This window comes from Sphaerodactylus townsendi, linkage group LG03 (assembly GCF_021028975.2).
Source record: "Sphaerodactylus townsendi isolate TG3544 linkage group LG03, MPM_Stown_v2.3, whole genome shotgun sequence".
Taxonomy (NCBI): Eukaryota; Metazoa; Chordata; class Lepidosauria; order Squamata; family Sphaerodactylidae; genus Sphaerodactylus; species Sphaerodactylus townsendi.
Genome location: NC_059427.1, coordinates 67392186 through 67417095, shown reverse-complemented (window position 1 = coordinate 67417095; position 24910 = coordinate 67392186). Strand labels below are relative to the sequence as shown.

The 24910-nt window shown below is 40.0% G+C and overlaps 1 protein-coding gene across 8 annotated transcripts in view; it reads left to right on the top strand.

Moving 5' to 3' along the window:
* DOCK3 (dedicator of cytokinesis 3) overlaps window positions 1-24910 on the top strand; it is a 228932-nt gene that overhangs the window by 145830 nt on the left and 58192 nt on the right. For 7 of the 8 annotated variants that reach the window (XM_048491135.1, XM_048491129.1, XM_048491133.1 and 4 more), the window contains 12 exons: window positions 1906-2000; window positions 3363-3438; window positions 6223-6323; window positions 6510-6568; window positions 8848-8996; window positions 11385-11470; window positions 16191-16217; window positions 16339-16434; window positions 17053-17113; window positions 19956-20049; window positions 21903-22051; window positions 23344-23430. In XM_048491135.1, the coding sequence (XP_048347092.1) occupies window positions 1906-2000; window positions 3363-3438; window positions 6223-6323; window positions 6510-6568; window positions 8848-8996; window positions 11385-11470; window positions 16191-16217; window positions 16339-16434; window positions 17053-17113; window positions 19956-20049; window positions 21903-22051; window positions 23344-23430 (1080 nt within the window). The remainder of the gene's footprint in view (window positions 1-1905; window positions 2001-3362; window positions 3439-6222; window positions 6324-6509; window positions 6569-8847; window positions 8997-11384; window positions 11471-16190; window positions 16218-16338; window positions 16435-17052; window positions 17114-19955; window positions 20050-21902; window positions 22052-23343; window positions 23431-24910) is intronic. The other variant, XM_048491130.1, reaches the window with a different exon arrangement.

Below are 24910 nucleotides of genomic sequence, written 5' to 3'. Positions count from 1 at the left end.
GTGTGGTGGTTTTCAGGCATAAAAGCACCTGGAAGGGAAAATGTAGATCAAGGCCATAACAACCAATGTAAATTACGCATACACCGATTTAGAGCCCCATACACAGGCTGAGTGGCCATGCTGCCCTGCCACTCCCAAAGGAGTTTCCTGGTGGTGCTGCCACCGAGAAGCCAAATTTCCCCACAATTGCCTTAGCTGAGGTCCCTTAAGTTGAGACTCCCAGCTGCCGGTGTAATGTGGTGACTGACTGGAAGAAAGCTGACTAATGTCGGCTCTTCCTTCATCCTGCCCTTGCTATGCCACAGCGGCAATAGCCTTGTGACTCTGGGGCAGCATCCAGCACCTGGGAAAGACAACCGCACCCACACGGTAGCAGGATCACCTTCCTACTGGTGTAAATGCCCTGTCGTCAGCAGAGAATACACCCAGGGTCAGGAAAATTTTGAAATTTAAATTAAACAGCAGGAATACCATCAAGGCCATCAACACCTGGGCCATACCCATCATCAGGTACACTGTGGGAATCATCAACTGGACACAGGCTGAGTTGGATGCATTCGATAGAAAAACTCAGAAGCTCATGACAATGCCCCATGCCTTACACCCATGCAGTGATACTGATAGATTATACCTTCCCTGGAGATATGGTGGCAAAGGCTTACTGAAAGTACAGCAAACAGTGGAAGAGGAGAAGCATGCGCTGGCTGATTATGTGAATGAAAGTCAAGAACAGGCATTGATTGAAGTGAAGAACAGACATTTTCTGAAGAAAACCAAACAAGAATACAGAAAAAATGTGATTAAAATGAGGACCAAAAACTGGCACAACAAAGCTGACTCAACAAACCTCCGAGTGAGGCTCGAATTGTAATAAAGACCAACAACCAGCTCAAGATCTGGCAGCTGTGAAATCTACCGTAATAATAATTTCTCTATTCTCTGCACACATGTATTTTCGACGTTTGTTTGGTGCTTCCAGTAACCCTGCAGTCTCCAGGCCTGGTTGCTCAGCTGAAGATACTGAGTCCTGTAGCCCACTTTCTGCCAAGTGCCCAGGTACTCCAGCACTAGACATGGTCCTTGTTGACCCTGTTGATGACCAATCCGGTATAAAGTTTCTTTTTCTTGTCTTCACCATGGTTTTAAGTTTGGGGCACATTGGCTCCTCATCAGAGGCCTCTCTGGTTTGGGCATACAGCCTGCCCTGTAGCAAGACCTGGTATAAGCACAAGCCAGAGAAGACCACAGAAAATGAAGAAGCAAAAATACTCTGGGGCTTTAGAATACAGACAGACAAACACCTGGCACATAACACCCCAGACATAACAGTGGTAGAGAAAAAACATGTTTGGATCATAGATGTTGCAGGGTAGAGGACAAAGATCTGGAAAAGATCACAAAATACAAGGACCTACCAATTGAAGTCGACCGATTGTGACGAAAAAGAAAAACAGTAATCCCAATAGTAGTCGGTGCTCTAGAAGGAATCCCAAGAAATCTTGAAAAGCATCTGAAAAGCCTAAACTTGGAACATCAGTCCACATGCTGCAGAAAGCAGCACTTCTAGGAACTGCCCACATTCTACGCAAATACCTCTAATATCCAACCTAGGTCCTTGGGAAGGACTCGATATGCAAAGATGAATTCCAAACACTTGTGCTGTGTTATTATGTACATAATAATAATAATAATAATAATAATAATAATAATAATAATAATAATAATAATAATAATAATAATAATAATAATAATAATAATAATAATAATAATAATAAATATCTGCTGGCCACCATCTGCTATTTACCAATGTCACATAAGTGAAATAGGGAAGACATGTTTACTTTGTTTCTTTCAATAAGCAGGATATATACGTCTACTATATATCTGTTTGTTCTTTTTTGCTAGGAATTCCTATTGAAGATTTTCTGTGTATTTCGGAACTTGATGAAAATGAGTGTCTTTCCTCGAGACTGGATGGTAATGAGGCTGCTCACCAGCAAGTAAGTATAGACTCAATATAGAAAACTCCTGGTTTTTTTGTTCCTGAGGGTGATGTGCTTTGTTTATACATGTTTTTTTATCCAAATGCAAGGTGTTGATTTAACTTTAAAAAGTGCATGTCTGTGTGTGAAAGTATTTGGGGCACAGTTTCAAGTGTTACCAGTTTCTGAAATAAAACTAGAAATAGAATTCTCTCCCAAGACTTAAGTGCAACACTGTTTTTCCCAAATGCTCCAGGGTCCAGTTCAACTCAGCCATACAGCACAGGGAGGAGTGGCTTCAGCCTTCCGTCTGGTGTCATTTCCCCTCAAGCTGAAGCAGCCATGGGAGGGGATCCATTTCCTTAAACTGGAGGCTCTACATGCACTGATTGTTAACTCATGGAGCCCCACAGTGTGGCAAGCAACCATGGCCATTTCAGCTCAAGAAAATTGCACAGGGGGTATGCTGAAGGCCCTCCCCATCCCTGTACCCCATTCCCCAGCCAAATCAGGTCTCAGAGTACTTAGGAATTTTAGTTTCTCAACATCATGGTGCATATTCCATCTAGTTTGGTCCAGAGTTTGACCAAACTAAACAAATTGTGGTTATTACAAACCAGAAAGAATGAATGGAGTCTCTGCATCTGAGATGAGGAGGGAGGAATGTGAGTTTATAGCCCATTCCTAATGGCCTGATCATAGTTCAGTCAAGGCGTCTGAACTGGGACCCAGCCTCCATCTCTTTTTGACTAACCTAATTATGTCACAACAGCTGAATGTGAAGAACCAGAATCCAAATGACTACATACTTCTATGACATTTTTCTCCCATCTTTTCTTAAAGTAATCTAGAGTGACACGAGTAGTTTCTCCTCCATTTTATCCTTACAACAACCCTGTGAGGTTGATCACAGTAGTCTTGATGACACTTGGGATTTGGATCTAATTTTCACTTGTTTTAATGACCTGCACCACACTGGTTCTCAAATTCATATGAAGATTTGGTGAAGATCTGTTTGTCTCAAGATTTTATGCAGATTTACTATAGTGGTTCAGGAGGAAAATATTAATGAGAAGAGAAATTGCCCTATAATGCTGTTGTAACCCACTAGGTTGAAGACTTTTTTAACAAGAGAAAATAAATCCATATATAATAAAATATTTGGTTTTCTAAGGCACAATTCAACTGGCACTATCTGATCAGTCTCTGCTAATATTACAAACTATTTAAAATTTTTCATAATGTAATAGTAATAAAAGGTGTTTTTACATCAGTTGTAATGAAATTTGTAAGAAGAGGTAGAACATATTCTGAGTTGCAGATTGCAATAATGCTTAAGGTGTATACAAACATCCAACATGGTTTTTTCTGTTATTGCAGTATAATAGTTACAACAGTCCAATATCTGTCTCCTGCACTACATAAGAACTTCACAGAAACAGATTTTGATTTTAAGGTAAGGAAATATTAATAGATTCTTAAAATAGCATGTTTTTATAAACAGCATGGATTTTGAATGTTTACTTTATGTATTAGTTTGTTATCAAATTGTTAAATTACAATCAAAAAGCATTGCTCTATCAAGTTGCTGAAGCAAGATCGAAAGTCCAGCAAGAGATATATTAATTAGAAAATAATGACAAGTGCATGGACACAATTGTAGGTTTTAGTATTTATCTGAAACTGAAAGTAAAAAGTATGCAGTCTCTTTCCTCGACAAAATTCAGATCACCGTATTTTGTTGAAATTAGTATACATCATCATTTTTAGATCTGTTGAATAATAGTGATTATTGAAAGTTAAGAATATAATTTGGATCAGACCAGTGTTGCATCTAGCAGATCATACTGTTTCACATAGAAGTTACTGAGGAGAGCCAAACAAACGGGGCCTAGAAGCCAAGGTCTTCTTCTGAAGCTACCTCTTAGCACTGGTATTCAGAAAATTGCAGCTTCTGTATATGGAAGTAGTCACCAAGGTAATAGCTATTGATGAATCTCTCTTGCGTGAATCTGTCAAATCCATTTTAAAGCCATCTATACTAATGGCCATCACTATGACTACTGGCAGTGAGTTCCTTAATATAATTGCTCTTCAAGTAAAGACGTATTTCCTTTTATAATATCCTGAACTTATTTCTCAACAACTTAATGGGTTGCCCTCTAATTCTAGTATTATGTGAGACAGAGGAAAAGATCTCTGTATCCACTTTCTCTACCCCATGCATACTTCTATAAGCCTCTATCATAACTTCTCTTAGCCATCTTTTTTCCAGACTGGATTCCAGACCCTCTAGCCTTTCCTCATAGGAAAGGTGGTTCAACCTTGCTTACCCTCCTGTGTGCTTTTTTTCCAGCTCTGCAGTATCCTTCCTGCGGTATGGTGACCAGAATTGCACACAGTATTTCAAATGAGGCTGCGCCATAGCTGTACGCAAGGTCATGACAATGCTGCCCATTTTATTTCTAGTCCCTTTCCTAATCATTCCTAGCAGGGAGTTTGCCCTTTTAGCAATTGCCACACATAGGTCAATACTTTCATCAAACTTTCGCTTTCCACTCCATCTGTAAGATCTGTTTCTCTCTCAGTCTTACCCAGTTCAGACTTCACCAGCATAGATTTAAAACTGGACTTTTTGTTCCAATTTGCATCATGTTACATTTATCCCTGTTGAAGTTCATTTGCCTTGTTGTAGCCCACTCAATCAATTTGGAGTGGTTCTCCTATAGCTCTTCACCAGTGGTTTTTACCAACTTGAATAATTTAGCATCATCTGCAAAACAGGCCACTACCTTGCTTACCTCCAATTCAGAATAATTTATTAACAAATTAAATAGCGCTAGCCCCAGTTTCCGCCCTTGTGGGTAGAACTCCACTCCAAGGGAACTCCACCCTTGTGGGATTCCACTGACACCTTCCCTCCATTGCAAGAATTTCCATTTTGTTCCTTCTCTCTGCTTTCTGCCATTTAACCAGTAATTATTCAATCTGAGTACCCATGCTCTTATCCTATGACTGTTAAGCTTATTCAAGACTTTTTGGTGTACGTCCTTGTCAATAGCCTTTTGGAAATTCACCTATAAGATATCTGCTGCATCACTCTCATCTATTTGCTTGTTAACCTGCTGAAAGAACTCCAAGTTTGGTAAGGTACTTTCTTTTGCAGGAGTCATGTTGATTTTCTGTCAGCAGATTTGGGGTTTTTTAAAAAAAAGTCTTAACATTATTTCTTTAATAATAGTTTCTGCTAGTTTACTTGGAACAGATGTTAGGCTAACTGACCTAGAATTCTCAGGGTCCTGTATGAGTGACACTCTGTACTTTCCAGTCATCTGGCATGGAAGCCAGTATTTGTGAAAGTTACACATATTTGTTAGTAGATCAACATTTTTCACATTTGAGGACTTTAAGAACCCTCAAGTGTATGAAATCCGAACCTTCTGACTTACTAGTTTTAAGTATTCCTGGTAGTCCTAGAACTTTTCTCACCACCTTGCTCTTTCCTGAACGTTCTATTTGCATCTTCTGGTTTGTCTTTCTTGTGGGGTTTCCATAGTTGGTACTTCATATTTCAGGCTTCACTACTGTGCCACTTGAGTCTGATGTTTTATGTTCAAGTTTGCATTTATTGATAGCTCTGTGTACTGAAGTGAACATTATAGTTTCAATATAGAAAGTCTTAACTTATTTAATTAATTAAAATATTTGTACCTCACCTTTCCTCCTGGTTCAAAAAACTTGTAGACTTCTCTAAAACTGCCCTGTTAGTTAATTTGATCGAAGTACAACCAGAATATTGAACAGCACATTAAGACCAGTTAGTAATTTTGTACGATAAGGTGCTTTATCTTCATTCAAGAATGTTTGCTCTGATATTAATTTATGATTTTGTTCTGAAGTCCGTTGTTTGTATGTGTCAGAATGCCGTTATATGCAGAGGCACACAGAAGAAAGTGTAAATCAAGGTTGTCAGAGGATGTGTCATTTGTAAGACAGATGGGAAGATGCATCCTTACATTCTGTCAGATTCACAGTATGCAGTTTTCATATGTCGCTTGAAACATTCTGCATATAATAAGTTATTTCAGAGACCTTTATTTTGTGACTTTTTATTTTTCCCTAGCCTCTAATGGAACTATGACAATTTCAGATGTGAAATGCCTTCATGGCATATTTATGGAACATAATATGCATTACAGATGAAAACTATATGTCTTTGTTGTTGTTTTCTGCTTTCTAGGTCTGGAACTCCTATTTCAGTTTATCAGTTTTGTTTATAAACCAGCCCAGTCTCCAGTTGGAAACTGTTACTCCATCCAAGCGTAAAAAGATTCTGGACAAGTAAGAGCATAATGAATTTCCAATTTAATTATTTTTAATCTTAGCTATCATAAAATACAGTACAGTTATTCAAATATTAATATTGTCTCCTAAGAAAACTTGTTATCAATGCTCAGTTCAATTTAAAATATTGCCTTGCTAGATTTCATGCATGTAATGGAATAATATTTGTGGCTTCTGTTCTAGATACAGTGATATGCGTGTAATGATGGCATATGAGCTGTACAGCATGTGGCAGAATCTTGGTATGACTATCTTCCAATTTTTTCAAGTTTTTAAAATTTAATTGTGAAATACTATGCAGCTGGTAAAGTCTCATATGTTGAAAAATCACTTGACCATAGTTAATGATCAACCAGCATTGCTTCTGCCTGTCCCATAAAATCCACTGAATTTATGCTATGTAGTATAATTTTTCTAAACTATAATATCTCCTTTTTTAATAACACATGATCCTGTGTTGGGGGTGTCTGTCAAATATTTAATATTTACACTCTCATGAATTGCAAAGAGGCAAACAATTCTTATTCCCCCAAGGATTTCAAAAGCAATGAGCATGTCAATGCTGGAAGCAAAGCAGTTTACTGCCTGATTCACGGTATCGAAGAAGGCCACAGCAACCGCGTGCTGCCTAATAAATAGGGAGCGTGCTCCACCTCTAACACTCGTGTGCATCATACGATCAGGCTGGGTGTGGCTCAGCCGCACGGCCGGCCCAGGGCCGCATGCTCATTGCTCCAGAGCTCACCATGTGCCCTGCCCCCCTTCGCAATTACGGCCCAGTTGATTCTGGAGCCATTATTAATCTAAGCACTTGATGCATTCATATTTGAATATTTGATATAGTTTGAATACATTTGATATAATTTGAATACATTGCAATGTATTCAATCAGGGACTTCCTTTGAAGACCATCCAGAAACTACAATTGCTTGAAAATGCCTTGAGTTCCTTAGAGGGAAGTCTGATTAAATATGGAATAAATATGGAATAAGGATATAATATTGACATCTATGTTTTGTTGGCAGTGAGCAGACTGTAAGAAGGGTCTGCTGCAGGAAGAGGCAATTGGTGGAAATTACTCCATCCCCTCAGTTGCTGGAAAATTTAGTATGGATCCAATCAAGTTTTCAGGGTTATTTTCACTCACAGGGATGCCGTAGAAATTATTCCTGTACACTTTATCCTCCAAAAGATCTAAGCCCAATTGTGAATTGATCTGCCCCTATTTCCTAGACCTTCTTTGTAGTGGAATCTCTGTGGTGATTCTAATGCCTGCTTCCCCCCACTTTCAAATGATTATGAACACTAAAGAATAATTTTTAAGCACAGCCTTCATCAAAGTCATCATTCTGTGTACTATTGAACATTTTACTTTGATAAGAGAACATTTTTTATATTGTCTCCAATGACTATTTGCTAAACTTGCCTTGTTCTGTAGTAGCCTCCTTGACGCCGAGACCATTTTAAGAATGTCCCCAGGAGTTTCCTCTGCATGCTGGCCGTTTCAGTCTAAAAAGTTGATTAATACAAGTAGATTAATAAAGTTTGTTTATCCTTGTGATCCCGCACACATGTGGTTTCTTTTTGTTTTAAATCAGCTATCTTCATAGCTTCTTCGAGTGTATATTGGAATAGCAACTGCTCCAAGAACTGGTCAACCTCCAAATGCTTCTGCAAAGCTATGAAGATTGCTCGTTTAAAACAAACACAAAAGAAAAAAAACTACACACGTGCATTATCGTTAAAGTACCTTTAACAAAGCAAAATTAAAAGTCACATATTCCCTCCTTAAAATATTCTGTCTTATTTTCTCTTCCTATGTGCGTTCATGCACACACAGAAACTATATACTTGTGTGCATATGTGCTTGTATATGGTCTCTCACATCCAATTTCAAAGTCAGTCTCTTTGTCCTTCATAGTAAGCCAAAATCTCTGATAATTATTTTTATCATATAGCTGCAAATCATTTTATCATATATTTGAAAAACAGCCGAAGTCATCCCAAAGAGCTTATAATCATTTATTCATCAGAGTAGGAAAATAGCAGGCAGAGATTAGGAAATAACTAATTCAGCAGGGAGGAGAAGAATCTGAAAGGGGACAATAACTATAGGAGGCCTCAGTAGCACTTGGACACTGCCCATCCTAGCACTGCAATAGTAGATTATGTCAGAAGAATCATCACAAGAAAGATCTGAAAAAATGACACCACAATACAGAAAATACGGGAATGCAGTAGGAAGATCACAAAGACATGTGATTTGTCCACCCAAAGATTAGTAAAAAAATCATGGCAATTCCAGATTCAGAGATTGGTCTGGAAAGGCCACAGTGTTAACCCTTTAAAAACCCAAATATGCAACTGTTCTTTTTAAATTAAGCAAGAAACACCCTCATATGCTGCCTATGTTGTGAAGATTAAATATTTTAAGTTGGCAGTAAGATGATCAGTACAAAAAATGGCAAGAGGAGGTGCTAATGGAATGTCTTGAATAAATGTGTATTTTTCTATAACCTAGGTGAACATAAAATTAATTTTATTCCTGGAATGATTGGTCCCTTTCTTGGTGTTACACTGGTCCCACAGCCAGAGGTCCGAAATATCATGATCCCCATTTTTCATGACATGATGGACTGGGAGCAGAGAAAAAATGGCAATTTCAAACAGGTATAGATATATCAATAGTTTTTTCCAGTATCACTGTTCTCTGTCTGTCTGTCTGTCTGTCTGTCTGTCTGTCTGTCTGTCTGTCTGTCTGTCTGTCTGTCTGTCTGTCTGTCTGTCTGTCTGTATCCTGATTTACAAGCAAAAAGCTTTCACATCCACAAAAAAATTCAACCAGCATAGTAGCAGAACTAAATTCAAGTCTAGAAGCATTTCCAACATCCTGGAAAGGTACCCTGAAAAATTCTTTCAGTGTTTAAGATGCTACTACACTCTTACATTTGTTCTACATATAGAAAATAATAAACATGTTCTTTTTGAAATATTACACAAGGGTCTAACATGCTCTAAGGCCCATCGTATCAGTGTGGCCCAGCCAAAAATGAGAGGTTTCCTAGGGGTGTTCATAATACTGGTTGCATTTATTCCCCTTTCTATTACTTTGTGGGAACAGCTGAGGCCAGCACAAAGTAATTCAGCACAGTGCAATTCACAGGATGGAGCAGCATAACTGAGCCAACTCCAGGATAGCAGAGCAAAAAGCCACTCTGTGGAACTGAAACTGTACTGCCCCAGACCCACAATGGAGAGGGTGGGGCAGGAACCCTGACAGCCAGGGTAAAGGAACAGGAGAGGAGAGAGCCAGCCCAGTGTTGTGAGGGCAGGAGTAGGCAGATAAGCTCCCAGTCATCCTCTGAACCCCTCCTTCTGAAAAGGATGCAGAAAAGGCCAGGGGACAGTCCAAAACCCAAGGGAGGGGAGAATACTCCAGACAGAGGCACCCAGGCCACCATGATAGGTAACTCACCCAGGGAGGCACCTATCTCATCACTCAGTGATCAGTGGGCCCAGAAAGGAATCATGTTTACACAGGGAACGTACTCCTGGGAAAGGGTCTTCCAGGCACAAATAGGTTGTTCCCATCCCCACCTATAGCGCTGATAAGCTCTCCCATCGGATTATGTGGGTGCTCCCATGCAAGGGCAATGGAAAGCTTTCCAGTATTCACATGTGAAGGTGTTCCCCAGTGAGGGGAAGGGGCAGTGGCACTTTCTGAGGTTCCAACTACTGAAGGAGCAGCAGTGGCATAGGAGGTTAAGAGCTCGTGTATCTAATCTGGAGGAACCGGGTTTGATTCTCCGCTCTGCCGCCTGAGCTGTGGAGGCTTACCTGGGGAATTCAGATTAGCCTGTACACTCCCACACACGCCAGCTGGGTGACCTTGGGCTAGTCACAGCTTCTCGGAGCTCTCTCAGCCCCACCTACCTCACAGTGTGTTTGTTGTGAGGGGGGAAGGGCAAGGAGATTGTAAGCCCCTTTGAGTCTCCTGCAGGAGAGAAAGGGGGGATATAAATCCAAACTCCTCCTCCTCCTCCTCCTCCTTCAAGGGTATTTACTGTCATCATTATATCATTGGGTGCCAGCCCAACACACCAATCACAAACACTGCAAAGACACCAGCCACCTGGGATGGTCCCTGGAATTGCACATCTGAGCAGATGGTGATTCCATCGACCATGCAAGTCCCGGACCTCATCTTCTGGGAGTGGGACTTCCAAGCCCAGATGACTCTGAGCCTCAGCAAGGACATAGGCAGCTCAAGCAAGCCCTGTGTTCCTGACCTGGTGCCCTTCCCATACAGGCTGACCAGACCTGACCAGACCTCATGAAGGAGGAGGAGGAAGGGCAGATAGACGGGTGTGGACGCGCACATGGGCTGTCAAGGACCACTCAGCCCTTTCTGTTCACTGGTTCCCAGCTGCTTGGTTGTACAACCTACAAAGTAAATTTGGAGGGAGGGCTTGGCCTCACTGGGAGTTTGGATTTTGCTCTCCTTGGAGGGTGGTTGTGTTCTGGGTCAGCCCACAGTGCAAAGTGCCAGCCTATTGTGCTAGGATCTAGCCCAATGTGCAGAGTGTCAGACTGGTGATCCAAACTGTTAACTCGTGAGTGCTTGTCCCTCTCCCTGCCAAGGGTGCCCCATGTTTATGCATGTCTAGTAACTGACAGACAGTATCTCAGGCCATGTGCCTTACCTGCTGGGAGGTGTGTGTGTCTGGAAAGGTGTTATGAAGAGGAAGGAGCCCCACTATTGGCTACTGCTCACTTTTTAAAGAGCTGTGCAGGTGCATGAGCAGAGGAGGTAGGCCACTTGCATGACTGTACATCTCTTCAAAAAGTGAGTCATTGTCAACAGTAGTTTTCTGGCCATAAGGAAACTACACTGGTGGGAGGGGATGGAGGCAGGCAGTAACAGCAGCAACTAGAGTCTGTTGTATTTCCCCCCACAACAGGCTTTATTATCAGTAAAATATAATTTTCCCAACTTCACTAATGTTTGGGATTTGCAAAGATAACTCCAGTCTTATGGATTGTTTCTATCTGATTAAGGTGGAAGCAGAGCTGATTGATAAATTGGACAGCTTAGTATCAGAAGGGAAAGGAGATGAGAACTATCGAGAACTCTTCAGTCTGCTGTAAGTTTATTCCTGATATTGTAGGAAACCTTTTAATAAGCGTGTGAAAATATGTTGGCATGTTGATTAAAGCAGGCAATCTTTCTCCTAAAAAGCACTATAAAAGCACTCACATCAGCATAAATCATAGTTCAGAAAAAGGAGTGATAATGATGTCTAGCTTTTTAATGTGCAAAATAACATTCTTTGTATGAGAAATTAGTATTAATAATGTTTGTGTAGTTATTTGCAATATGTGTATACTTGCACTAGAGAAGTAAGCCAGTAATTTAATGCCCTTTTGGAAATCAGAGCAATCACATAAAGCACAGAACAATTCCCTTCTATTTATAGCTATCTACAACAGCTTCATTTATTCCTGCAATTAAAGGTTTTGTTTTTCATGGCTAGAGTCATTAGCTATTTCAAGGTTTTCTCCTTTTTGTCACAGTGCTGTTCTACAGTGACTATGAATCAAATATAAGACTTTATTGGCATATAAAAACAACTATAAATGGGCAATATGGGTCTACTGTCAACCACAGAGTTCAGATACAAATAACATTAGTTCATACCAAAAATATTCAAACATATATAAATACAATTGGTCACTAGTTGACCTTGATTATTTCAATTAAAAAAATAGCCACTGCCTCACACTGACTTGCAACGTTGCTATTTAACAGTGATCCTCACAGTGGTGTAAGTAGCACTTACATCAGATAAACTTGAAATGGCTCCATTTCTAGAGTCCCTCCAGCCCATCGGCATCCACCTATGTCCACCATTAATTAATTAATCACTCACAGAGACAGAGAAAACTATTATAATAACCAATGTAAAGAAATAGAAGAAAAAAACAAAAAAAGGAAGAACAAGAGATCTGTTCCACAAGATCTAAGATATCAAAGGGAAATTTAAAGATCAACATGGAAATACATTAACTGAACAGGACAAAATAAAGAAAAGGTTGGAACAGTACACTGAAGAACTTTACAGGAGAGATGGAAGGATGAGAGATTCCTTCCAAGAATCTTTTGAAAAAGAATCTATAATTTTAGAAAGTGAAAGTGACAGCTGCACTGAGAGCATTAGCAGAAACAAATCAGCATGAACAGGTGGGACATCAATATTGTTATTCAAAGCCACAAAAATCTTAACAAGAATATGCCAACAAATATGGAAAACAATGGCCCGCAGACTGGAAAAAAAGAGTTTACATTCCAATTCCCAAAAAGGAGATGCCAAAAATTGCTGCAATTATGACATTAGTTTTCCACATAAAGTGATGCTCAAAATCTTACAGCAAAAACTGTTACCATATATGTAATGAGAAATGCCTGATGTTCAAGTTTATCTCCCTACCCCTTCAGTCAAAAGATATCATGAGAAAAACTGGATTAGATTTAGATGGAGGTGGGATGAAAATTGGGAGGAAGGAACATTAACAGTTTGAGATATGCTGTTGCTACTGCATTATTGGCAGAAAATAATGAAGACTTAAAACGACTACCACTGAAAGTTAAATGAGGAAGTACCAAAGCAGGACTACAGCTGAACATCAAGAATACAAAAGTAATGACTACTAGAGAATTACTCAACTTTAAGGTGGACAATGAGGACATGGAAATTGTTCAAGACTTTCTATTCCTTGGCTCCATCATCAAACAAAAGGGAAAGTGCAACCAAGAAATCAGAAGGGGATTCAGACTGGGAAGGGCAGCCATGAAGGAGCTAGAAAATATTCTTAAATGTAAAGATGTCTCTCACTGGCAACCAAAATCAAGTTTATTCATGCCATAGTATTCTCTGTTACTATGTGTGGGTTTGAAAATTGGCAAGGAAAAAAGTAGATTCCTTTGAAGGGTGGCATAGAAGAGAGTCGTATGAATACCATGGACTCCCCACCCCCCATAAGTGGGTCCTAGATCAAATCAAGCCTGAACTGCCCCAGAACCTGGAATGACTAGAGTGAGGCTATCGTACTTTGGTTATGTTATGAGAAAACAAGAGTCACTAGGAACAACAGCAATGCTAGGAAAAATGGAAGGCAGCCAGAAAAGAGGAAGAGCAACATCAAGATAGATCAAAGAGGAAGCCATGACCCTCAGTTTGCCAGACCTGAGCAGGGCTGCTAACAATAGAACGTTTGAAGAACGTTGATTCATTGGGTGGCCCGAGTCACAAGTCACTTGATGGTACTTAATACACACACACACACTTGTGCCAAATCATCAACAAAACTAGTTCTGTAAAGATCTACAAGAGAATCTTTTACATTTTACTTTAGAAGAATTTATCATAGGTGGAGAATGTAATTGTGTAATGGGTGGCAAATATGATAGATCTTCTAAGGGAAATAATATCCATATTTTACCCTATATATTTAAGAAAGCTATAAAAATTTTTAACTTAACTAATATTTGGTGATCCTTTAATTGCACAACAAGGGATTTTACATTCTTCTCTGCAGTTAATAGTCCTTATTCATGTATAGGTATGTTTTTAGCTTCCACTTCCTTGGCAAAATTTATTTTTCAATCACAAATAGGTGCAAATGTCTATGCTGACCATGCTCCTAAATGTTATAATTAGTCTATAGGGAAAACAGAGCTACTCTGAAGATTAGATAACGATTGAATGGTGTGTATCTAAATAAAGCTAAACTGAAAATAAACCCCCCAAAAGCTGTTTTGTTTTTTGCAGGGAAGTGTGGTATTTTTGTCCAGAAAAAATGGCAGCCTTTTTTAAAACTAAAACCTGAAAATTGCCCAAAAAATGGTGCACAGCCCTACTAAAGATAAGCAGAGCTGGGCCAAATCAGAATTTGAATGGGAGGCCACCAAGGAATACTAGGGTTGCAATGCAGAGGCAGGCAGTGGCATCCCGCCTCTGAACATCTCTTTGTCTTGAAAATCCTATGGGGTCACCCAGGTTGCTCCGTGACTTGGACAATTAAAATAGACCCCAGCCCAGCTCAGGAATTATGCCACCCCATCATTCTCTGTCAGCATGGCCAATTGGCCATGCTGACAGAGGCTGATGGGAATTGTAGTTCCTGAACATCTGGAGAGCCGCAGGTTCCCTACCCCTGACCTAAAAGAAAGAAATATACCGATGGATGCTATCAGTATTTAGAAACAGGAGGGATGCAAAGCAGATTTAATCATATTTCATCTAACCATTCAAAAACTTAGTGAATCTTCTGGGTTAGGGTATATTTTTTCATATATACAGGTAGTTGTTTATTTGAATTGTAATTAATTGTAATAATAAAGTTTAAAATGTTTAAGGGCAAAATCATCATAGATCCACTGAAAGTTGTAGCATACTTGCTCTTTTTTCCTGCTATGTTTGGGTAGGGGAGCAGGCTTCAAAATGTATTGCTTTATAGGAGCATGAATATTATTTTCACTCAGGAATATTTTTCAGTATTTATTACAAAAATTTCCCAGTAGCATGAGTAGTATCCTTGGGTTTTTGGCCAACACAAGGCAGGATAAGCCACCACCCATTCAAGAATGGAACATTTGAGACTGGGTGATAGTTATTGAGATCTTCAGGGTCCCAGGTAGGCTTCTATAGGTTTATTTTTCATGGCTAGGGCAACCACTTCCTCTCTCAAGGAATCATTAACTACCTCGTAGACTCAGTCAGCCAGCCCCCTCCTTTGACATATTTAAGTAACCAGGAAGGGCAGTGGTCATACAAGCAGGTGGTAGGACGATCCTGTCATTAATCTACAAGGACATTGGATAACACAAATTATTTGATGTGTGTTTCAATTGGGGAATGGATTTAATTGATATATCTTTTGATCCAAATCCTTCAATATTTAGATACTTTTAACAACTGAATCAGTACCCATATTTGCCTTGTATAAGATGCCTGTGCTTGTGTACAATCCTTCTAGCATGATATGACAGCTGATGGTATTCCATGTATCAAAACAGATGGTCAGATGTAGATGATGTAACAATAGTTATCACACAGAGAAGGCCAATGCAAATTTATTTGTCATAGTGGCCAAAACAAAGAAATGTGGGAATGAATTTTACATATCTGGGTATATCATGTTAAAGAGAAATATGTTTGAATCTACTTATCATTCCATAAAAAGATTGGGAACAGGATTCTGCACGGGCCCTAGGAGCGGTGGGGCACTGGTGTACATGACCCCGGCGCCAGCATGGGGCCGTTCACACACTTGTGTGCAGGTGGCCCTGGTGCTGCAGTGGGCTGCGGCGGCGCCTCCACATGGAGGTGGATGCTTTTTAACATTTTCCTCCTCGTCCCTGGGTAGCTTCGTCAGGTTGAGGAGACATGCCCCTGTGGCTCTGGCAACTGCCCAGGGGGCAGCTGGTGTGTTCCCTTGTCCTGACAGAACTACACAGGGAGGAGGTAAGTTTTTAAAAAGTGGCACATCAGGAAATGGTGCCTTCCACCTGGTGCTGTTGGATCAGCACCGGGCAGACACCGCCGCTTTCCAAAAGACTCGCTCGTTTAGCAAGTCACAAAAGCCACCATCATGGGCAAAAAACGCCATTGCAGCTCTGCTCCAGCAGTGGCAGCCATGCGAAGTCCTCCTCCACAACTGCATTTTTAGCATCTGCACACTGCTCTTTTTGACCCTTGCGGAATCCACCTAATACTGGCATATGCTCCCTGGGCGTGAAGTAGTGAAAATGTATAATCTTAGATCAGTAATCTCCTTGTCTTTACTTCATGCAACATGGATCAGAACTCAACTCTTTGGGCCCTATCCCAGGTAAGATAACAATTGTTTCAGTTTTATGTGGAAATATTATAAACACTAAAATTGCTTCCAGGGATTTCCAGGCTTTATAATGTTTCCAAGGAATATTTATACACTGTTTAATTTCACACAGTCTACTGGAAAAGATTGAGCAGGAGACTTGGCGGGAGACTGGCATCTCTTTTGTTACCTCAGTTACTCGTCTGATGGAGCGCCTCCTTGATTACAGGTAAGAAGACTGTTAACATTCACAGGTATCTGTTGCATAATGCTTGTGATTTTAGTGCCAACAAGAGACAGATTTTTTTTCCATTATGCTTGTGCAATTTAAAAAATTAAATTAGGTTTCAGGGTTTGGCTCCTGTTGAGTGTTTGTGTTGGTGGAAAGATTTATTCCTGCACAGTAAGTCTTTCGATCCTCCCCACCTTTCCAACTGTAACCCAAATGGCTGCTTCTGGAGGACAGGAGAACCCAAGGATCAGCATTTCAGGAAACATCTGGGGCAGCAGCCAATGAGGGAGGTGAGAAGATCTCAGTCCATAGAGGGAAATCCATCAGTCTATAGAAATACTCAGCTGTATCGAAACACATAACAGTAATTATATGACATGTAATGCATGTTTGTCTTTCTAAAGGTTTAATGTCATTGCAGCTCTACTTTATAGCTTGAGTACTTCCTTGGAACCCATGCAAATCTAACCCCTCTCCTGCAGCAAAAAGAACATTTTGATTTCTGTTTTTTAAGGATGCATATATTCCCATCCTCCACATACACACTTATTTTTATTTCTGAAGTACAATTTTAAAATATGAATATTCCAATAATTGCCACCCCTCTTTCCACAGGGACTGTATGAAGGGAGATGAAACAGAGAACAAGAAAATTGGCTGCACTGTTAACCTTATGGTAAGAACAACGTGTACTTTTGTGCTTGGTTTGTGTACTTGTACTGACCATTCTTCAAGTTCCTTTATGTAGCATTTAGAAGAGAAGTTTAAAAGTGATGACTTGTTGAATTATTAATATCATTTGTTTCCAAAAATAAATAGTTAGCTTACTTTTGCATTAAATTCAATGAGCTGCAAAGTCCATCCTGCTCATGAAATCTCTCTAAGCATTATTTAGGACTCAGTGTGGGGGAGGGGGATCAATGAAGCTAGCCCTTCCCTGGCAGCATAGAACCATAGAGTTGGGAAAGACTCCAAGGGCCATCAAGTCCAACATGTCCTCTGACCAGTGAAAAACAAACGTTAGACATAACATTTGAAAATGTTAGTGATTTGAGCTGCTTTGGGCTGATAACTTTGATTTAGATAAGGCCTTGAGCATTCCACATGTGGTTTCTTCTTGAGGAGAAAAAACAATCTTCATTTTATCTGGATTTTTTTTTATGTAGGATAGCTAGCACACTATCTTGTAGTTGATATAGTATACAAAAATAAAAAGTTATTATGAAAAAAATCCTAAAGATGCTTCTTAGTCTGATGTCTCAGCTGTGAACATTCTGTCTTGAGTGATTCTGCTAGGAGTAGTCTCTTGACAGAATCTAAACTTCTTATATTTTTCCCGACTTCACTGATACATACAAACTCTTACAATATACACTTAATAATATTCCTGACTCAGTCAAGAAACTTACAGTGCAATTCTAAGCAGTTACATCCTTCTAAGTCCATTAGACAGGTGTCAAACTTCAGAGCACTCCAGATAAATATGAATTCATAATTCCCATCAGTCCTCCCAACATGAGCATTGGCTATACTGGCAAGGGCTGATGGGAATTGTAGTTCATGAACATCTAGAGAGCTGCGAGTTTGACACCTGTTCTATAGGTCTACTTAAAAATGCGTTTCAAAACTGTTAAAACATAATTAGTTATTATCTAACTATTCAGGTTTCCACATTGTTATAATTCTCCTATAAAATGAGCCCAAGTAACTCCCATGTTATTTTGAACCACTTTATGGGATAAGTGAAGTAAGAAATATTCCTGAACCTATAGTATTTTTGTTAAACGTTCTTTTGTTAGAAAAAAGACATGTTTTTTTAAAAAAAATACAAAAACCTCACATAAATTCTTAGTAAAAGCAAAACATTATATCAACTGAAGAGAAATCAGAGTATGTTTAGTCCTCTTTCAAAATTCAATTGGACAGAAGAAGTACCCTATATACTCGCATATAAGTCGAATTTTTCAGCACATTTTTTTTACTTAAGCGCGAGTCAGGTGTATTTTAAAAAATATTTTAGGGTTTTACTTTTGTCAGCCACTAGGGGGGGCCCATTTTGGTATTAAGCACCAACGCTTTCAGGGATTTTTCAAGAGACTGTCCTGATGATACCACCCAAGTTTGAGTAAAATTTGGTTCAGGGGCTCCAAAGTTGCTGACCCCCCCCAAAGTGTTGGGTGTTCTATCTCCCATTGTTTTCCAATGGGGAGCTAATAGTAGATGGGGTTACATTTTTTGAGGAGTCCATAACTTTGGACCCCCCCTTGAACCAAATCCTTAATTAAACCTGGGTGGTAATTATCAGATAATCTTCAGGATACCTCAGCCAGGTTTGGAAGTGATGTTTTAGGGGATCCAGTTATGGGTCTCCCCCAAAGGGGTGCTCCCATCCCCCCATTGTTTCCAATGGAAGCCAATAGTAGATGAGGCTACCCTCTTTGAGGGTCCAGAACTGTTGGACTGAACCAAACTTCACCAAACCTGGAATTGGTATCATGGAGGCTAATCCCTAAAGATACTCTATGAAACGCTTGTACTGCTAACATAAATATTCCTCCCTGACCAAAAAATCCAGTTTTGAAGGATTTTAACCTTTGTGTTTTAGCTTACAACACGGTTGCTGAGTTGAACTTAAGGTTTTGGTACTTTTAAAGAAGTTATTGTTGAGAGACCATATTGTTTTCTGGCTGACCCTCTTTTTCCACGCTTACAGAGCTATTTTTACTGTTTTTCTTTGAAATAACTATTCAAGAACATTTAACGCGATACTGATGCCCTCAATTAAATGTAATTCTATTGAGTATCTATTTTTATTTTTGAATGTATCAGTAGCTGCTTCATTTCCACCCCAATTTCATACAACGAGTCAATACAGTTTTCTCAGTTTTGTGGGTAAAACTCAAGGTGCCTCGACTTATATATGCAGCCTCAGCTCAATATACAAGTATATACGGTAGACATGCAAGCTAGGGGAGGGCATTCAGATAATCCAATAAGAAAAATAACCCTGAAAAATACCTTGATGGTATTTTGTAGTTGGTATTTAACTCCAGGAGTCCTAGGGGGAGAGTGGGTTACCTCAGACCTTGCGTATCCATGAAACCTGCAACAATGGTGGTGGGTCGAGGGCAGTGTGGGGTGGAATAGCCTGGGGGGCATCAGGGGTGTTAGAGTCGGGAGTGGTGGGAAGCTAGAGCTCTGGGGGGTGTCCTGGAGACAATATGTCTCCAGGCACCATTTACTCCCAGTACGCCTCTGCTTCAGGGTGGGGAGCTCTCAAAAAACCAGGGATCCTTGTGATGACCTTATGAGATCTTTGCGCTAGATTCAGCCAGCTATGTTAACATTTACTGTGTTGAAATGTATGATTTGTAATTTTATACCAGTAAAAATAAATAGAATTAAGTCTCCTTCACAGTTTAAGCTTATTTGTATAAATAAGAAACTTAAATCACTAAAACAATATCCTAATCTAGGCGGGTTGTTAAATATTCTTTTTTTCCCCTCTTTCCCTACAGAATTTTTATAAATCTGAAATTAACAAAGAGGAAATGTATATTCGCTATATCCACAAGTTGTGTGACATGCATTTACAAGCTGAAAACTATGCAGGTATGTAAAAAAGGGACTAACTTTAAACATACATTAAAAATATTCCCAAATAAGTAACAGGCTACATAGGGTTTTTTTAAATTAATTTATTTATTTCAACTTAATATATTGTGCAAACCTGTAAATCAAACATTAAAGCCAAGTGCCCTATGCATATATTAGTAGTAGTATACAGTATCATATCATCTTCATCTATCTATATATATAAAAAGCAAACAGTGACTTTGTTAGTCACTCCCTAACGCCGAAACGGCTGGACGGATCGACCACAAATTTTCACATGACGTCCCTCTCTGTTACGGGCAGGTAATCGGACCAGTTCAAATCGCTTAAAAGTCCATACCTGTTTCAGGTAAAACGCCTTTTCCTGGCACAGGCCACCAGGCCCATGAAGCTGCCGTGCTTTAACTGTCGTTCTTCGAATGTTCAGGGTAGCCTGTCTGTTCGTGGCCTGAGGGCTGAATGTTGGCAAGCAAGAGATGGGTGTAGAGATGAGCAATTGAAAACAGTGAAATAGGTAACACTGTGCTAGGTAACTTACCACTGGAAGTGAAACACATACACACTTTCTGCCATGGCAGGGCACCAGGTGGGGCTTCTCCCTCACACACACAGGTAACTTTCACCTCTCTGTGCCTCACTCCACTGCTACCACATAACACACATACTTTCATACACACATCCAGCTTCCATCCTCACACACCCCCCCTCCACTCCTGCCCCTCCTCACATCCAACCACCACTTACCCAGCCTGCATCTCCCCACCATATTACCACCACAGCTCTCTTTTATTAAAAGCGAGCTGGAGTTTGCCTTTTTTCTTCTAAGAAGTAATCCACGGCAAGCGTGAGGCTAACTAACACTACTGGTTCCAGCCCTGCTTTGCACATGGCCCTTTAAGAACCCAGGGAGCTGGCCTCACACTCATCCTGAGCTCTCACCACCCTGCCCCTCTGCTGCTCTGACTACATAGTTCTCCTTTGCTCCCAGTTCTGCCTTACCCAAGCCAGGACTGTGCATGTCAATGAACCTCATGGTCAGCAGTGGATTCTTGCACTCTGGGACAGTTCCGTTGTACCAGGAATGGCATGTCACCTTATCACTAAAAAAACAAAGACACCACCATATAACAATGTGAATTGAGAAAGGAAAGAGGGATTCCATTCGACCAATCTCCATTGGACCTGCTTGGACATCTGTGTGGGTTGCAGACTGTGATGAGAAGGGCAATTGCCACAGCAACGCGTGGCCAGGTCCTGCTAGTTGTTATCTAAATCACAATTCGGATGCCTGAACTCAGTTGTGAATATTCTATGTATTTATCAACTATCAGATCACTCATTAGCTCACTAATTGCTGAGCCATTCATGGGAGTTCACCGCACAACACACATGTACTCCCTAGGCTTTCATAAATGTCTCTTGTGACTAACTCTGCCCAATGACACTACTGCAGCACAGGCATAATTGTTTTTGTTGCAACCAAGTTAAGTCCTGGCTTAGTTGCAAATGGAATTTTGCACAGAACACAAAAGAAAGAAAAACTATGGAATGGATCATAGCCATTATGACTATTGTAAGGTTTTTACAATTTGGGAAAACTTTTCTTGGGAAAAGGCTACAACATATCCTTTTTGAATTATACATTTCTTTATTTTTTTAAGAAGGGCAAGAACTTTCTTCAGATACCGTTTTCTTTCTTCAGTAGCCTTGAATGGAATAGAATCTAACTACAGTGTCATTAATTCACTTTTTCTTTCTTCCTCACATGTTTAAGATCATTCGTGTAGTTATTTAAATTGAAATTGGAATTTTATTCTTCAGTGTTCACAGCTTTCCCTCTTTTCCAACAGAGGCTGCTTTTACACTGCTTCTGTACTGTGAGCTTCTTCAGTGGGAAGATAGGCCTCTTCGGGAGTTCCTGCACTATCCATCCCAGACAGAGTGGCAGCGAAAGGAAAATCTTTGTCGGAAGATTATTCACTATTTTAATAAAGGGAAGGTATGTAGAAACTACCATGATAATGGTATTACCCATTACTGTGTCAAATATGAAAGCAGGACAATGAAAAAATGGACACGATTAAAATTGATTAATTTGAAATATGTTACTGGAGGAGAGTTTTATGGACATTGTGGACCACCAAAAAGACAAATAAGTGGGTGTTACATCAGATCAAATCTGAAGTCTCTCTAAACTTATGCTATAGTATTTTGTTCAAAACAAGAAAAGACAAATGTTAGTGGGAAAAAATGATGCCAAAAAGGCTCTTTCTTGTGTTGCTACCCACCAAATCTTAGATAGTAGGACGACCCAAAGCAGGGTCTCAGATGGCTGTAGCAGTCAGGTAGGTTCACAATGGGGTAGATGGGTCATCAGGATAAACTGGTCCCAAGCCATATAGGGCTTTAAAGATCAATATCTGCTCTTAAATTATCCCCAGAAACAGATTGGCAGACAGTGTGGATGGGCCCAGCCTGGAGAGATATTGTTCATACAGACAGGCTCTAGTCAGCATTCTTCACCAGTGGAAGTTTCTGAACACTTTTCATGGGCAATTCACATATAGTTCATTGCAGTACTCTACCGTATATACTCACCTATAAGTCGAGTTTTTCAGCCCTTTTTTAGGCTGAAAAATGCCCCCCTTGACTTATATTCGGGTCCCCCCCCGTGAGTCAAGTATTTTACTCACGAGGAATTATGCAAAAGCCTCGTCCCCTTCACTAACTCACGCTTTCTTTCTTGCAGGCTCTAAGTCTAAGGCTTGGTTTCAGGAAAAAGCTGCTGCTTTGGGGCAGCCTTGTCTCTTTATGGTTTTCTCTTAAAGGGGCCCCAAATGCTCCAGCATTGGTGGCCTCCAAGTGACAGTTACAAAATAGTCCAATTGCTGCTAAAATGACCATAGCATGGTACTACAAAAAACATAAATTCACTTTGGATTCAGGATTGTGCATCGAATCTTAAGCTACAGGATAGTTTTTACTTTTTAAATCTAATCATCTTTCCCAAGTTTTCCCTCAAATAGTACACATGAAAAGATAACTGCTGAAAGTTTAATTATCTTAACAGTATGGGTAGTATTCCTTTGGATTTGAAAAACTGTAAAAATACTTTTTCTAAAAAGAATAAAAGGGTAATTCCGGAACAGCTATGAGGTATTCCACCAGTATGATCTATGGGGAGGGATGTGTGATCCTGTATCTGGTTCAACTTTGAGATCACATGGTCATAACTACTAAAATTTGCATCTTAACTTTGATATCTCTAAAAGTCTGATCTTTCCTTTTCAGAGCTGGGAATTTGGAATCCCGTTGTGCAGAGAGTTGGCTATTCAGTATGAAAGTTTATATGATTATCAGAGCCTCAGCTGGATTCGGGTACGTGAAATGAACCTGTTTATGTTTGTCCTTGTTTTACGAAGTGGTATAGAACATTGGGTGGATATGAGAGCCACAGGATGGGCTGACTTGAAAAAGCAAGAAGTAAAAGAGCAGTTCAAAATGTAGAGCAAGTTCAGTTGTTATTCACCCTTGGAACCTGTACCATGAGAATAGTGAGCATGGAACTGTAAAAAAATTGTGGGTAATGTTGTCAGTAACCACAGAAAAATAAAACAACAGAGTTTTAACAGAGATTTAATGGGATGTTATTTAGCAGGTGATGTTATTTACTTCTGTGCCATGAAAAGCTGCAGGTGCCCATTGCCACACATTAATCTTCTGTTAAAGGGATAGGGCTTTTTTTCCCTCTCCAGGTTGTTAGTAATCCTAACAGCAGGTTTGATCCAGCTTTCTATGGATTCACTCAGTTCACATGGCTAAGAGTTCCAGAGAATAAACTTTTGGGGGGTTCAAAGGGACTCCTGAGGGAATGCAGAAAAAGAACTGCAACTATCAGTTCTGCCCTTGTATTGTCTTTTAAGGCTTTTCACCGGCCAGAATCCTTGAAAGGATCTGTGTTTTCCGATAAGTTGGCTGTATGAAGAAAGTTTAGCAGGCATTTTTTGGCGTTTCGACGCGGCTTGCCTGGTAGCTGGCATCTTCAGAGGATCATCTGAAGATGCCAGCCACAGATGCAGGCGAAACGTTAGGAGAGAATGCTGCTAGAACACGGCCATACAGCCCGGAAACCACACAGCACCCCAATATCAGTTCTGTGTTCTGATGGACTACTGGATTCAATTATATATTTGTTTATTTGTTGCATTTTACCTTACAGAAATTTCAGTTATTTAAATAAAAAGTACTTGCATGCCATGTCCTACCTAGCAGTAGCAGGATACCCCATTTTGTAGGAGCTTAGTAGGACCATTGTTCAATTACTGTAAAGTTTTTAACATAGGTTTGGATCCAGAGGAAATTTTTTGCTGATGAATGGGGCAGTGTTCCCCCTCCTAAGCCAGTTTCCCCTCATTCTCTTCCCCTGTCCCCAGGAATATCATGCGGAGGGACATTTTGTATTACTGCACTGGGGAAGGTAGAGAATTTTTAGTTCACTGATGGAAATCCCTTTTATCAGGAGATTTTCACTAGATCCTACCCCACTTTTGAAAAATATCCATGTAGCTCCATACACCGCATAAAGACGAAGCATTACATTTATTTTTCCCTGCACAATCTGAAGTTTTTTTTTGCCAGAGGTCTTCTTAATATAATGGCATGCGTTTGAACCCATTGTTGTATTTTCCTGCAGAACTTGTTCTCCCACATTTTATGGCATTTCACCACCATTGCCGGGTTTTATGGCTAAATATCTGAGTAATTTAATCAATCCACATCTCCGTAGATATTTTATGCTTGCTCGGCTTAATGTGCTACCGACTGCCCAAACAAGAGGCAGATATCATGGCATCCCACA